At 42.5% G+C, this 15,254-nt stretch overlaps 1 protein-coding gene across 2 annotated transcripts in view; it reads right to left on the reverse strand.

Moving 5' to 3' along the window:
* ADGRD1 (adhesion G protein-coupled receptor D1) overlaps positions 1 to 15,254 on the reverse strand; it is a 128,941-nt gene that overhangs the window by 94,174 nt on the left and 19,513 nt on the right. For both annotated transcript variants that reach the window (XM_087913451.1, XM_026716229.2), the window contains 3 exons: positions 13,580 to 13,690; positions 12,306 to 12,381; positions 7,217 to 7,358 (listed from right to left, as the gene is read on the reverse strand). In XM_087913451.1, the coding sequence (XP_087769577.1) occupies positions 7,217 to 7,358; positions 12,306 to 12,381; positions 13,580 to 13,690 (329 nt within the window). The remainder of the gene's footprint in view (positions 1 to 7,216; positions 7,359 to 12,305; positions 12,382 to 13,579; positions 13,691 to 15,254) is intronic.

The following is a 15,254-nucleotide window of genomic DNA, read 5'->3' on the forward strand; positions in this document are numbered from 1 at the left end:
AGGGAGAATCTATCTCTGAGATAGAGAAAGAGAGGGGAGAGAGAGGGAGGGAGAGAGAATCTATCTCTGAGATAGAGAAAGAGAGAGAGGGAGGGAGAGAGAGAGAGGGGGAGGGAGGAGATAAAATTTTACAGAAAAACCTTTTGACCGCAATGCTTGGAATTACCCAATTCATCAAAGTCCTGCAGACTTCTTTGGAGAACATAAATTATTCACTGATGTGGGCCTGAAACTCTGAATGGGGAAGCAAGGAAGGAAGGGAGAGGGAGGGAGAGGGGGAGGAGATGGGAAAGAGAAGAATGAAGGGGAAGAAGAAAGGGGAAGGAGGGAGGGAAGGGAAGGGGAAGGAAAGAAAGAGAGAGAAAAGGAAGAAAGGGATGAGAGAGAGAAAGAAAGAGAGAGAAGGAAGGAAAAAGAGAAGGAATGAAAGAAAGAGAGAGAAAGAAAGAAAGACAGCAAGGAAGGAATGGAAGGAAGGGAGAAAGAAAGAAAGAAAGAAAGAAAGAAAGAAAGAAAGAAAGAAAGAAAGAAAGAAAGAAAGAAAGAAAGAAAGAGAAACAAAAAAGAAAGAACTGGAAAACCCTGGGCTTAATTATTGAGGAGGTGTTGATGCAAAAGAAAGATCTCCCTCAGTTTCATGTGGCTGCAGGCAGCGGAGAGATTATTTTTATAAGGGTCGTAAATATTCCTTATACTTAAGTCCATCCTGATGGCCCCTTTTTTTTTCCCTGTCAAATTTCTCTTTACAAGTGGGGAGACCTGTGACGCCCCATTTTCTTCCATGAGAAAATAGGCAGGATTTATTATTTATTCATCAAAAGAAGGCCTTGTAGCGAGCCGCTTTAAAGTGGATTCATATATCACCATAAGCCAGGAGATACAAGCTGGTTTGCTTTTGGTGTACAGTGTTGTAGCCCTCCTAGTCAGACCCAGATTTTCTCCTATGGATTTGGGGGGAGAGGGTAAAAGAGCCTCTAGTTACAAAAATTAGGGGCACCCTTTGGGTGAGAGAAATGTTGCACAGGGCGTCACAAAGAGTGATTGGCCAGGGTCTTCAAACTTGGCAAGTTGAAGACTTGTGCACTTCCAACTCCCAGAATTCCTGAGCTAACATGACTGGAGAAGGAATTCTGGGAGTTGAAGTCCACAAGTCTTAAAGCTGTCGAGTTGGAAGACCCCTGGTTTAAGGTGTCCTCCATACTGAGTTCCAGAACAAATCATGAATCCTACTCCAATCAGGCTATATGTGATAAAATGCAACAATTGTGGAAGGTAATGGATTGTGACTGGGTGGGGCAAGCTGCGGGTGGGTGAGCTGTGCGAGCGAGAGAGCATCAGGTGGTTGGGGCAACTGAGTGACCGGGAACTGGTTCAGGGGCGTGGTCAGCCAGAAGTTGCTACCGGTTCTGCAACCCACACTAAATTCTTGCTACCGGGTCGCGAGAACCGCTGTGAACCGGCTGAATACTACCTCTGATGGTAATGGATTATACCAGGGGAGACAGGATAGGAGTCTTCCAATATTTGAGGGGCTGCCCCAGAGAAGTGGGGGTCAAGCTATTTTCCAAGGCATCCAAAGGCCAAACAAGGAATAATGGATGGAAACTGACCAAGGAGAGATTCAACCTAGAAATAAGGAGAAATTTCCTGATAGACAGAGCAATCAACCGCTGGAACAGAAGCTGCCTTCAGAAGTTGTGGGAGCTTCATCCTTGGATGCTTTCAAGAAGAGACCAGACTGCCACCTGTCAAAAATGGTGTAGGGGGTGGACTAGAACAGGGGTCGCCAACCTTTTGGATCTCAGGGACCATCAAACTCATAATTTTAGATCCCAGGGACCACTAACTGATTCTGTGGGTGTGGCCTAATTTGTGGGTGTGGCTTGGTGGTCATGTGACTGGCTGGGCATGGCTTGTATGTAAATATTATAAATATTTATATAAATATTGATTATTATTTTTTTATAAAAAAGAACAACTTTTACCCAAAATCAGGCAAATCAGGCAGATTGAGTTTCTCATGGAATCATTCAGTGATCTGTCTATCTGCCATCGGCTAGCTCAGTCTCTCAAATTTGCTTGCAGTGAGTCTGCACTGAATTCGCTTGCAAGCAAACCTTCAGTCCTAAGGGAGGTTCGGCTGTACTTAAAAGCAGAGCCAAAGATCTAAAGACTATCTAGAAAGCAAGAAATCCAACCATTTCCTGTTTCCTAGATAATCTAATTCTCCTGGCACGACAGAACAGATGATGGTCGGAAAAAGGAAAAATAGAAATTTAGCAGGCAAGTTTATCGGGTAAGGAGTGGGTGGGTGGGGAGGGTTCCCACGGGCCACGTGGGTGGCGCAGTCTTGTGTTTCTGCACAGCCTGGATTAATTGCTTTGGGGGGGTGCTCTGGGGGTGAGATTTCTCTGTGGCCCACCAAAATTTTCTCACGGCCCACCAGTGGGCTGCAGCCCACCGGTTGGCGACCGCTGGACTAGAAGACCTACAGGGTCCCTTCCAACCCTGTTAATCTGTATCTATGTAATGAGATATCTCCTGTCTTCTTGAAGTGAAGAGGCTTCCGATTGTACCCCAAAATGTGAGCACTGAACCTGAGACCTTCTCTGTGTAAAGCAAGGGCTATCTCATGGAACCAGGTCCATCCCATCAATCTTTATCTAGCCCGCATCCTCTAGTTCAGTGGTGGCTAACCTTTTGGGGCTCCTGTGCCAAAAATTGTGTGCGTGTTTGCACGCTCGCACTCGTGTGCCAGCACCCAGAAGGCAATGTACACCCCCTATGCCCCCTACGCATGCACACATAATCCCCCCCACCCCGCCCCCGCCTTACCTGCACTGCACCTCACAGCTGATTTTGGGCGGGCTTGAGGCCCTTTTCGGCCTCCCAAAAGCTTGAGGAAGGCTTCTGCAGGCTTCTGCAGGCTTTGCAGGCCGAAAACTAGCCCCATTTCATCACTTTTGGTATTTTTGGAAAAACAGGAAGTGACAAAATGGGGCTAGTTTTTGGGGTGCAAAGCCTGCAGAAGTCTTCCTCAAGCCTTTGGGAGACCGAAAAAGGCCTCAAACCCACCCCAAATCAACTGTGAGGCACGCACATGCGCAGTGAGGTAAGTTTGCCTGCAGCTTGCGTGCTGGCACAAATGGCTCTGCTTGCCACTTGTGGCATGAGTGACACAGGTTCGCCACCACAGCTCTAGTTCAACCTTCTGTGATTCCCCATTCTTGCAGGAAGGTTCAACCGTGTGACTTCTGCATGCAGTGCCAACAAGCCCCCCCCCCATTCGGAATAACAGAATAACGGACTTGGAAGAAGACAACGACCTTGGAGGTCTTCTAATGGAAACCAACCGCCTGATCCAGCAGGAGATTCTATACAATTCAAGACAAATGGTTGTCTAATCTCTTCTTGAAAACATCCAGTGATGGAACGAACACCCACAACTTCTGAAGGCAACACTGTCAGAATTTGTCTGTATAATTGGCAAAGAATCCATTGTATATCAGAATCACAGAGGTGGAAGGGACGTTGGAAGTCTTCTGGTCCAATGCCCTCTCTGGCCGGAGACCCTAGACCATTTCAGACAAATGGTTGTCTAATCTCTTCTTGAAAACCTCCAGTGATGGAACGAACACCCACAACTTCTGAAGGCAATTCGTTCCACTGGTTAATTGTTGTCACTGTCAGGACATTTCTGCTTAGTTCGAAGTTGCTTCTCTCCTTGATTAGCCTCCATCCATTGCTTCTTGCACTTCCCTGAGGTCCTTTGGAAAATAAACTGACTCCTCTTCTTTGTGGCAGCCCCTTGGCTATTGGGACATCATTATCATGTCACCCGTAGTCCTTCTTTTCATTAAAGAGGAACCAAGCAGAAACTTTCCCAGTCATCAACTGAAGTGCTACTTCTTTTAAAAAAATGGCATAACGTAGAATTAGAAAGAAGATGAAGAGGCAGGACCGCCAGTTCAGCAGAAACAGCCTATACTTAGATGAGGCAGGAACGGGGTCAGACAAAGGACAATGGTTTGGAATCCATCTGGACGATTATTTCTACTGTTTTTCGGAGGGTGAACAAAAGGGGTGTTAGGCTAGTGAGGAATGAGGCCTAGATTCTCAAGGAATTCAGAGCACCCAATCCATGCCAAACCAAAACCTCCTTTCCTTCCAGACCTGCCATGAAGAAATCTATCTAGGCTTCCTTCTTTTGGAAGGAGTGCCGAGGAAAGAAAGAAAGAAAGAAAGAAAGAAAGAAAGAAAGAAAGAAAGGAAGGAAGGAAGGAAGGAAGGAAGGAAGGAAGGAAGGAAGGAAGGAAGGAAGGAAGGAAGGAAGGAAGAAAAAAAGAAACAAAGAAAGAAAGAAAGAAAGAAAGAAAGAAAGAAAGAAAGAAAGAAAGAAAGAAAGAAAGAAAGAAAGAAAGAGGCAGGCTGAGGAATTCCAGGAGTTGAAGTCCACAAATTTTTAAGTTGCCAAGGTTGGACAACCTTACTTTAGATGTAGGATTCAATTCGAATAAATGAGCTGGAAGGGACCTTGGAGGTCTTCTAGTCCAGCCCCCTGCTCAAGCAGGAGAGAACCTACAATATTTCAGACAAGTGACTGTCCAGTCTCCTCTTGAAAACCTCCAGTGATGAAGTCCCTACAACTTCTGGTGGCAAGCTGATTTCTAGAGAAGGCAAATACACAGCATCAGCCACTATGGTTCAATTTCCCAATGTTACGAGCTTCTCGGAACTCCAGAAATGGATAAGAGTTTGAAAACCTTGACTAGCTCAGAATATCATCACATTCTTCCATTATCAGAAAAATAGCCGGCCACCTCCCTTGTTTATCAAATATTTTCTCCAAGGGAATTCAGAAATCCCACCTTCAGCAGAGAGAGAAAGTGCAGAAGCATCAAATAGCTGAGATATCTGTAACTCAATCCCCATTTTCCCCCGTTGATAAATCCAACAATTCAAAAACTTTGTGCAGTAGTTTTGGATATTTGGGGTATTGAAAGCATGGTGGAAAAACGAGCAATTTTCAAAATATTAAATATAAGGCAGGGGATAATAAATCAGGTGAAAAGAAATGTTATTTATGTTTAAATGAACTAATGGGGAAAATAAGAAAGAATAGAAATAAGAGGGGAACAACAATATACATATTTTAATATAACAAGATATTATGTAGTAAAAGAGGGAGGCTGAGAAATTGAATGGTGGTAGGATTAGATATGTTTAAACAACATGAAATAATGAAATGAAATGTAACAACTATGAGTAACAGCATTATGTTTATCTGTACCAGAGGTGGTATTCAGCCGGTTCTGACCGGTTCTGGAGAACTGGTAGCGGAAATTTTGAGTAATTCGGAGAACTGGAAAATCCCACCTCTGACTGGCCCCGCCCCCATCTATTCTCCGCCTCCCAATTCCCAGCTGATTGGCCGGGTCTTCTTTTGTTGCCCAGCCCAGGAGAACAGAGCTGGAAAGCAGGTTAATGGGGTGGGGAGGGAATGGAGATTTTACAGTATCCTTCCCCTGCCATGTCCACCAAGCCACACCATGTCCACCAAACCATACCACACCCACCGAGCCACGTTATGCTCATCAAGCCACGCCCACAGAACCGATAGTAAAAATAATTGAATCTCACCACTGATCTGTACTAAAATGTATGATACCCAGGTATCACACTGTTCACGCATTTGATATATATAAATAGTATAAAACAAAGAACTTGACAAAAAGAAAAAAGAAAGCCTTTGTGATAATCTGTTGTTGTTTCCCCAGCCACAACTGGAACCAACCAACAAATTTTTGAGATGGAAGAAATGGTTGGTTGTCTTTTGCTGCCCATAAAATTCTATCTCGATGACCTGCCTCGAAATACGAGATAGTATTTCGAATCTCAACCCATGGAAACCACCTCACCAAATATAACCTGGATGAGTTAGTGGACTTATCCAAGACAAGAAATTGTGCAGATGTTAGAACCTTTCGGCTGACTAGAAAGGCATGCTGGGAAAGGCATTCATTAAAAAAAAAAAAAACTTTCCATACAATCACAAGCCAAGGAAGGGAGAAGAAAAAAAATAATTAAAATCAATATCTGTGTTCTTCATTTACCCCACCCTCGTGCCTGAGAGTCAGCATCTGCAGCAAATCAATTAGTAATCCTATTATATTGCAGATGACAGAAAATATGTCTATTGAACCAGATGCCAACAATTTCTCCTTCCATAACAGAGTAGGGCTGATACGGAGGCCTTGTTTTTACTATCACAGTCTCTTGCCAAGATCTGAGGATTTGTAAAAAAAAAAAACCCAGCTCATTTAATAACTGTTACTAGAGCAATATTTTTATCAATAATTCTCTCTTTTGCTTTTTCTATCTCCTTTTCTCTCTCTCTCCCCTTTTCTCTTATCTTTTCTCTCTCTTTTTCTCTCTTTTCTTTTTGCTCTTTCATTTTTTCTTTTTCTTTCCCTCTGTCTCTCTCTTTCTCTTTCTCTCTGTATTTGTCTCTCTTTTCCACTGTCTTTTTTCTCTTTTTTTCTCTCTCTCTCTCTCTTTCCCTCTCTCTGTGTTTTAGTTTAATATTTCCAGGATCCCATGTCCTTTTTCAGACAAATATTCAAAAACCAAAAAGGGCAACAATTAAATTTTGATCAGAGAAAAGATGGCACCGTCTGACTTCATTCAACATCCTAAATTGACTTGGATAGATTTTGGAAATTGGCTTCTACAGAAATCCAATCCAAGTGCTTTTCTTTTTTTTTAAACATACCCAACTCTCCTTATGCTGCATTAAATTAAACATGTATTGAAACATGTAATTCTTGAGTCCAATTTTGTCTTTGATATTTCTATAGTTTTCAAGCACTTGATCTCTGCCTAAAACCCAAAGCGACTGATTTTCCAAAAATGATTCTCATTTAGCAAGACTGATTAAGGTAGAGTGACAAGAATTGCACCAACTCAATTTTCCCTCTGCAGCTAACAACTACGTACATGAGGGTAGAGTTTGACTTTTCCACAGCTTCCCTGAGAACCAGTGAGAATTAAAAAGTTTATAAATGATGGTTTGTAGAATAATCTCCTGAATTTTTTTGTTGTTGTTGTTGTTGGTTGGAGAATCACACTTCATGGAAATGTAGCGTGACACCCCCTGCCCCGGAGGTTTTTGTCACCCAAAAGTGGGAGAAATACTGAAAGGTTAATCATCACTTACCAGTTGATGCTTCATATGGATGGTGATGAGGGGAGAGCTTGACAGATTGTGAGACAAAGTTGGTGGCGGCTCCATTCTCAAGGAGATAAGGTAGCTGGTGGCAAAAATCATGCACTCCTTGCAGGCAGCAGCTTCAGGAATTCTGAGAAATTAATGCAACAAGTGAATAGTGACCTGTTACTTGGCTTATTTCATCAGACACCCATCATTGTTTGGGGAGGGAGGGGGAGGAGATGGGAATGGGAGGGAGGGAGGGAGGGAGGGAGGGAGGAAGGAAGGAAGGAAGGAAGGAAGGAAGGAAGGAAGGAAGGAAGGAAGGAAGGAAGGAAGGAAGGAAGGAAGGAAGGAGATAGAAATGAGAAGGAGGGAGGAGGCAGTGCAGTGCAGGAAAGGGAAAGGCAGGGAAGGGAAGGGAAGGGAAGGACAAGGATGGGAAGGGCAGGGCAGGGCAGGGAAGGGCAGGGCAGGGAAGGGAAGGGAAGGGAAGGGAAGGGAAGGGAAGAAAACATCTCCAAAACATGGCACACAGTAGGTGTGACAGCACATGCAAAAAATATTAAAGACACCAATCTTGTGATGGATATGAGAATTATGCAGCCCAAGTCCATATTTATTTCGAAAGTGTAACATCCCAGCAGCTTAGAGAGACAGAGTGATGGAAGATTCAGGCCCCATCAACCCACCCTTTCAATGCTTCATGACCGTCCATAACAACCAAGAGGCAGAGGTTGCGTAGACAAACACAAAATCCATCCCTCGTGGATAGAAAACGTCACGCTCGCTCAGATTAGCCCAACTATTGCTCTCAAAGAGACCAACAAGGCAGCAGTTGTCCTTGAGTGAGGTCCAAGAACTTCCAGTCTAGAAGACGTTTTTTCAGTTCTATTCAAATTCCGGAACGGTTATTTGTGATACCCTGCTCATGAAGGGGCTAACCATTCTCAGCAGTCTGGATACTTTGACTTATGGGTACTCCATCACTGGACACTGGTCAGAGGTGGGATTTGCCGGTTCTCCAAACTACTCAAAATTTCCTCTATCGGTTCGCTAGAACTTGTCAGAACCGTTTGAATACCACCTCTGGCTTTCCTGCTCGAAGATAGTTTCCCTTTCTTTCTCTTCCCCCCCACACCCCTCAAATTATTCTTTTGGTCTGTTATTTATACTCCTGTTATGAAAGAGACCCTTCATGTCCCAGGAAAAAAAAAGTTTCCTTCTCAGAGGTATCATAATTTAAACCAGGATGCCGAGTGGAAACTGAAAGGCGCACAAGTTGTGATTAGGAAGCCATCCAGCCAAGATATTTTCTTAGCTGGAAGGAGCATTCGACAAACAAAGTTTAAATAATCGGATTGCCATCTGCCTCCTTCTATTTCCACCCCAGGAGGTTTAGACTTTGCTCTCGCCTGGCTTCGCTCCCAGGTGACGCTCGTGAAACACATCTGGGTGGGGGTTTTTTTTCGTCCTGACATTTCACATCCAGCTTTTTTCGGGACTTTCAAGGAGGCATATTTGGCCCCTTGCAAATGAGATGAAAAGTGAGGATTTTCTATCAACTGTCCTTGAGGGAAAAGGCTAAAACGATTTTGATGAGGAAGAAAAAGCCTCTAAGGGAAAACCTAGAGAAATTGGAGCCTGGCCAGGAAAAGGGGTATTATTTCTTTTTTTTTAAAAAAAAGAGTTGGTCGTTAGTCCGCCTTGTAGGTATCAAAATAGAAGCTGTTTATCTAAGGGCAGGGGGAAGTTTTTCCATTGTGGCATCTGCTTGAGTCTCAAAAACAGGATTAGCATCACCGTGTCTTCTTTAAATGACACTTACAGAATCCTTGGAGGTCTTTAGTCCAAACAAAAGTCCTTATAAGATCCTAGGCAACGGTTGTCCAATCTTTTAATGGGAAACTCTAACAACTACAGTTCCAGGAAGCAAGTTGGCCCATTAATTGCTATAAATTGATATCCTGTTGAAAGATATTATCGTGTCTCCCCTAAGTCTTCTCTTCATTAATTTAGACATACCTAGTCATCGTATGGTTTAGCCTCCAGTCCCTTAATCACCTTTCTTGTTCTTCTCTGCACTCTTTCTAGAGTCTCCACATCTTTTTTATTTTTTTATCACAGCAACCAGAAGTGGATACAGTCTTCCAAATGTGGCCCCACTAGTGCAAAATAGAGGGGCACTATCACTGTAAAGGGATGCGATCAGAAAGGTCGGCAGTTTGGCGGTTTGAATCCCGAGCGCCGTGTGACAGAGTGAGCTCCCGTGACTTGTCCCAGCTTGTGCCAACCTAGCGGTTCGAAAGCATGTTAAAAAAAAATGCAAGTCGAAAAATAGGGACCCCTTTGGTGGGAAGGTAACAGCACTACATGCGCCTTCAGCGTTTAGTCATGCAAGCCACATGACTACGGAGATGTCTTCGGACAGCGCTGGCTTTTCAGCTTTGTAACGGAGATGGGCACCACCCTCTAGAGCCAGAAACAATTAGCATGTATGTGCGAGGGGAACCTTTACCTCTGCCTATCACTATAAAATGGCACTTGACTCTTAATGACTTCAAGACCTATCTGCAAAGTTTTCTTGGTGACCGTGTGGAAACGGTTGCCTTCTCTCAGGGATGTGTTTCAACATCTCTGTCTATCTTAATCTTAGTCACTTCTAGATGGCTTCCTAACCATAAACCAACTCTGCTCAACTCTGCTTGGCAAATCACTTTCTGCCAAGAAAGCTACATGAACATGATTCAACGGAGATTTTATTATTAGTTTTAATTAGCACATTGCTCTAATGCATTGCTCAAATGCATTTTTTTTGACGAACCATCCTGGCTCTCTTCACTTCCTCTGACTAACTAACATTCCTTAGATAGTTGGATGGAGCGTTTGTGTGTGTGTGTCTATCCATGCATGGTAAAAAGCCAAACATTTTTTTTATTTTTAAGTTTTGGAATTAGGAGGGTTGGTTTTCCCACCCCCGCCACCCCAAGAACTGAATTTAACAGCTGGCATTTGCCGAATACATCATTGCTATTTGATTAAGGGAATCTAAGGGGAGGCTTAAATGATTGTTAACAGGAAGAGTTTTTACTAAACCTTTTTTTTTATCATACAGGCGTTCATTTCTGGTTTTTGCTGCACAAAAAAAAAAAAAAGATTTCCCTATGGAAAGATGGGTTGTGAGAGCAATTAAAGTTTACCAGTTTCAGCGTTGCTATTTGCAACAGGATTTTTGAAGGAAGCCAGATGTTTTCATTAAAAAATGGGAGAGAGAAACAAACTCAGAGTTTGGTTGTTTTCTTACAGATGTTTCATTATCCTCTCTAAGTAACACCATCAGGGTTAGTATTGTATACTATAGCATATAGTATACTATACTTGCAATACTCATAATTGTACTTATAATGTATAAAGAAAAGATTGGAAGTGACTTTTTATATATATTTTTTCCTTTGGCTTTTTTCTTTCCTTTCTTGCACTTTTAGCTTTCTCTTTACTTCCTGTTTTCTTTTCCTATTCTCACTTTATATTAGTATGCATTAGTTTTTAATCTTCCTTTTTTTCTTAAAAAAACAACAATCCTTAATAAAAATTATATTTAAAATAAAGAATTTTCAGCAAAGGCAATGCTGGCGAGGGAATTTTGAAAGTGGAAGTCTAGAAATCTAAAATGTAGTCCAGATTGTGAAAGAAACATATTCCAAGTTATAAAGCTGCTTTTTCAAAAGGCAACTGGACTTTTCTTTGTTGTTGTTTTTCCTTGAAGAGGTTTCACTTCTCATCTAAGAAGCTTCTTCAGTTTGGTTCTTTGGTACTTCAGTTCTCCAGAACTGAAGAAGCTTCTTGGATGAATAGCGAAATGTCTTCAAGGGAAAAACAAAGGAAGTCCGGTTGCCTTTTGAAAAAGCCTCCTTGGGACAACCAGGACCTGGGTGACGGAGAATCTATACAGACAATCCAAGTTACCTTTACCCTATATTCAATACACAAACAGGTCTACCCTCTTTAAATAAACTTCTAGAACTTGTAGGTGAGGCCACAGCAGTGCAGAGAAAAATTAGCCACTCCCTAGGTCTATTTCGTTCAATAGTGATATTGCTTCCATAAACAAATCAGTTTTGACAAGCAACGTAGGTGGAAAATACCTTATGAATCGGCTTGGAAATTTCCCAGGTCAGGAGAGGAATTTGAGCGATATATAACTCAAAGTTTCCATCATTTAAATCCAGGGTCAGTGCAAAAAGATACAAACAGATTCTAAGGCCATTATCTGCTTTGGGTGAGGTGTAAATTAGACCTTGGCTTCTGGAGAAAGTGGAAGGATAGTCTATCTCAGAGTTAAATTAGCTTGAGTCCATCCTGTGATTTAAAGTTCAGTGAGATAAGGCCTTTAAAAGGGAAGTACAAAGCGTTTGAGAGAGGGTGTCTGAGCATTTTTCAGTGAGAATCTCAGATTTCTTTTCTTGTTTGAGTGCCATGCTGTCAGTCCACAAGATAATTGGCTTGGGAAAAACCGGTCCTTGCCTTAAAAGGAGGTTTCCATCAGGAACTGCAGTTTGAGAAATGCAACTTTTGGGGTCCTGAGGTGGAGAGTTGAGGAGGATCAGACAAAGTGGGTTGTTTTAAAATTCCTTCCTTCCTTCCTTCCTTCCTTTCCTTCCTTCCTTCCTTCCTTCCTTCCTTCCTTCCTTCCTTCCTTCCTTCCTTCCTTCCTTCCTCCCTCTCCTTTCTTCCTTCCTTCCCTCCTTTTCCTCCCCCCTCCCTCTCCTTTCCCTTCTCTTCTTTCTCTCCTCTCCTTTCCTCCTCCATTCCCTTCTTTTCTCTACTTCACCCTTTCCTTTCCTCCCTTCCTCTCTTCTCCTCCCCTTCTCTTCCTTTACTCTTTCTTTTCCCTCCTTCCCTCCCTCTCTCCCTCCCGCCCTCTCTTTCTCCATCCATCCATCCATCGATCCATCCATCTGGCTAGGGAATTCCAGGAGTTCATACAACTTAAAATTGTTGAAGCTGAGAAACCTGTGTGTGAAGCCAAGCAAACACATCCAGTCTCGTATTCAGGAATAATCACTAAGCGTGTTGTTGTGCTTTTAAAGGAACTTACTTGGTGTCCAACGGTTTGATGCTATGGAAGTACTGATGTATGGAATGGTAGAACAGACCCACGATTGTAATCCAGGCTGTAAATAAGGCAAAAATTGTCAACATCAGGATTTCGGTATGCAAGAGGTGAAATCCACTATTTAAAGCCAGTTTGGATGCCAATAACTTTATTTCTTGTTCATCCTTGATCACTTCTGCTCTATCTGTTGTAAGACACCCAGAGCCTCTTGAATAGTCAGACGATATATAAATTGAGTAAGTTAAATAAATTAATAAATAATACCAAGGTCTGACTCTGAGCAGCCCCTCTACAGCCCTTAGATCATTGTGGGAAAAAAGGTTGAACAATAGGAAGGATTGGTGTGAATTTGTCACCAGTTGGAACAATTGAGAGTCATTAAAATGCTCAATAATTCATTCCCCTGTTGGAAAATCTAGATTGGAGCTGCCAAAATCACGAGGACCACTAGATGGCAAAGCAGAATGGGGGGACTAAAATCACCAGGACCTGCTGCTTTCCAGTGGCCGTATCAATTTTTGCAATGCAAGGAACAACTCAGTTTCCCATTTAGAATGGAATGGAATGGAATGGAGAATGGGAATAGAGTAGAATAGAATAGGAAATGGGAATAGAATAGAATAGGGAAAGGGAATAGAGTAGAATAGAGTCCGGTAGAGTAGAGTAGGGTAGGGTAGGGTAGGGTAGGGTAGGGTAGGGTAGAGTAGAGTAGAGTAGAGTAGAATAGAATAGAATAGAATAGAATAGAATAGAATAGAATAGAATAGAATAGAATAGAATAGAATAGAATTCTTTATTGGGCAAGTGTGATTGGGCACACAAGGAATTTGTCTTTGGTGCATGCGCTTTCAGTGCACATAAAGAGGGGAAAATACATTCATCAAGAATCTTAAGACACAACATTTAGTGATAGTCATAGGTTACTAATAAGCAATCAAATCACACTAGGAAACAAATAAAACAATATAAATTGTAAAGATGCAAGCGACAGGGTTATTTCCCCTCGATTAACAGATTTCTCAGCAATCCAAACAAGGAAACATGAAGTTTGACCTGATGATCAGAAGAAGGACAATTCAGGAAAAAAAAAAAAAACCACTGGTTTCTCCTGGCATCTTCTTCAGCCTACCAGATGGGCTGGATGTTAATTCCCATAATCCCCCAGCCATATGGTGAAAAACCTTGCCTGGCGGGAGAGAGCCAAAGGCAGCAGATTTGACCTTTCTTTTTTTTTTTGTACTAAAGTATTCCCTCACCTGAATATTGGAAAGCTTCTCCGGGTAGAGTAATGTAACTTTGTCCTTGTAATGGGAAGCGATATTGAGGCACATCCGGGAGCTGCGGAGGCATTTTAACCAGGGAATAATCTGTATAATAACGCAAAACACTCAATCAAAACCCGAAGGAAAGTGAGAGCAAAACCACCAGTTAGTCACTTTTCCTGCTTAAATGAAAGGGGGCTGTTCAATTCCTGCTTATTGTTGAGCCCCCCAGGTCTGTTCTTTTAACATTTTTAGCAATCAGAGTCTTTTGAAGCAAACCAGCAGGGGGGAAAATATTCTGGAGCTTTAATCAGGAAAGAAGAAGGAACTATACCATTTTGCAACAGGCAAAATATTTTTAAAAAGGGATCCAAAGAGGGAGAAATGTGGCTTTTGTTGTTTGGTATTCTCTAAGGTTTTGTGGCAACCGGCAGAGATGCTCAGTGCAGCAGTGTCAGCTCGGCAGCTTACATTTCGATCTATGCTGCTGAGTGCGGAATTTTAATCTGCTTCCAGAACAAGGCAAACAGACCTGGAAGAACCATGGCTGATGCTTGATAGATGCATCCACCAGAGAGGTCATCAGGCGACAACACAATGCCTGTGTGAAGGCCAAGATCTTCTCAATGTACTCAACGAGTAGTCTTTAATGGGTCTATGTCTACATGGAGGGAAGTAAGCAGTGGGGTACCACAAGGTTCTGTCTTAGGTCCAGGACTCTTCAATATCTTCATAAACGACTAAATTTACCAAATTTACAGATAATAAGCTGGAAGGAATAGCCAACACCCTAGAAGATTGGCTCAAAATCCAGATGGATCTTGATAGACTTGAACATTGGGCTGTATCTAACAAAAAGAAATTCAATGTAGAGGAAAGTAAAGTCCTACACTTGGGCAAGAAAGCCCAAAAATACACATATAGGCTGGGTGAAACCAGGCTTAATAGCAGTAACTGTGAGAGGGATCTTGGAGTCTTGATGGACAACCAGCTAAATAGGAGCCAGCAGTGTGTGGCCGCGATCGAGTGAGGTACTAATACCAGTCTACAAAGCCTTAGTAAGACCACACCTAGAGTACTGCATCCAGTTTTGGTCACCACACTACAAAAAAGATTCTAGAAAGAGTGTGGATTAAGGTACTGGAGGCTAAAAGATATGATGAACAGTTGCAGGAACTGGGCATGGCTAGTCTAGTGAAAGGAAGGACCAGGGGAGACAAGATAGCAGTCTTCCAATATTTGACGGGCTGCCACAGAGAGGATGAGGGAGTCAAGCTATTTTCCAAAGCACCTGAAGGCCAGACAAGGAATAATGGATGGAAACTGATCAAGGAGAGATTCAACCTGGAAATAAGGAGAAATTTTCTGAGAGTGAGAACAATCAACCAATGGAACAGAAGTTGCCTTCGGAAGACATCAGTTGAGACCTTCAAGAAGAGATTGGAGTGCCATTGGTCAGAAATGGTGTAGGGTCTCCTGGGTGGGTGGGTGGACTAGATGACCTATAAGGTCCCTTGCAACTTTGTTAATCTGTTAAAGGTTTTAAGAAAACCCACTTTGGAACACCTGAACTAAGTCAACCGAAGCTGGCGTTTCTTTTCTGTTTTTTGTATTTCCTTCTTTTCCTATATTCCTTCTAGATGTTCCTCAAAGAGGGATGAACTTTCCA

Source organism: Pseudonaja textilis, chromosome 15 (genome assembly GCF_049901715.1).
Source record: "Pseudonaja textilis isolate UNSWEBS1 chromosome 15, rPseTex1.2, whole genome shotgun sequence".
In the NCBI taxonomy this organism is placed as follows: Eukaryota; Metazoa; Chordata; class Lepidosauria; order Squamata; family Elapidae; genus Pseudonaja; species Pseudonaja textilis.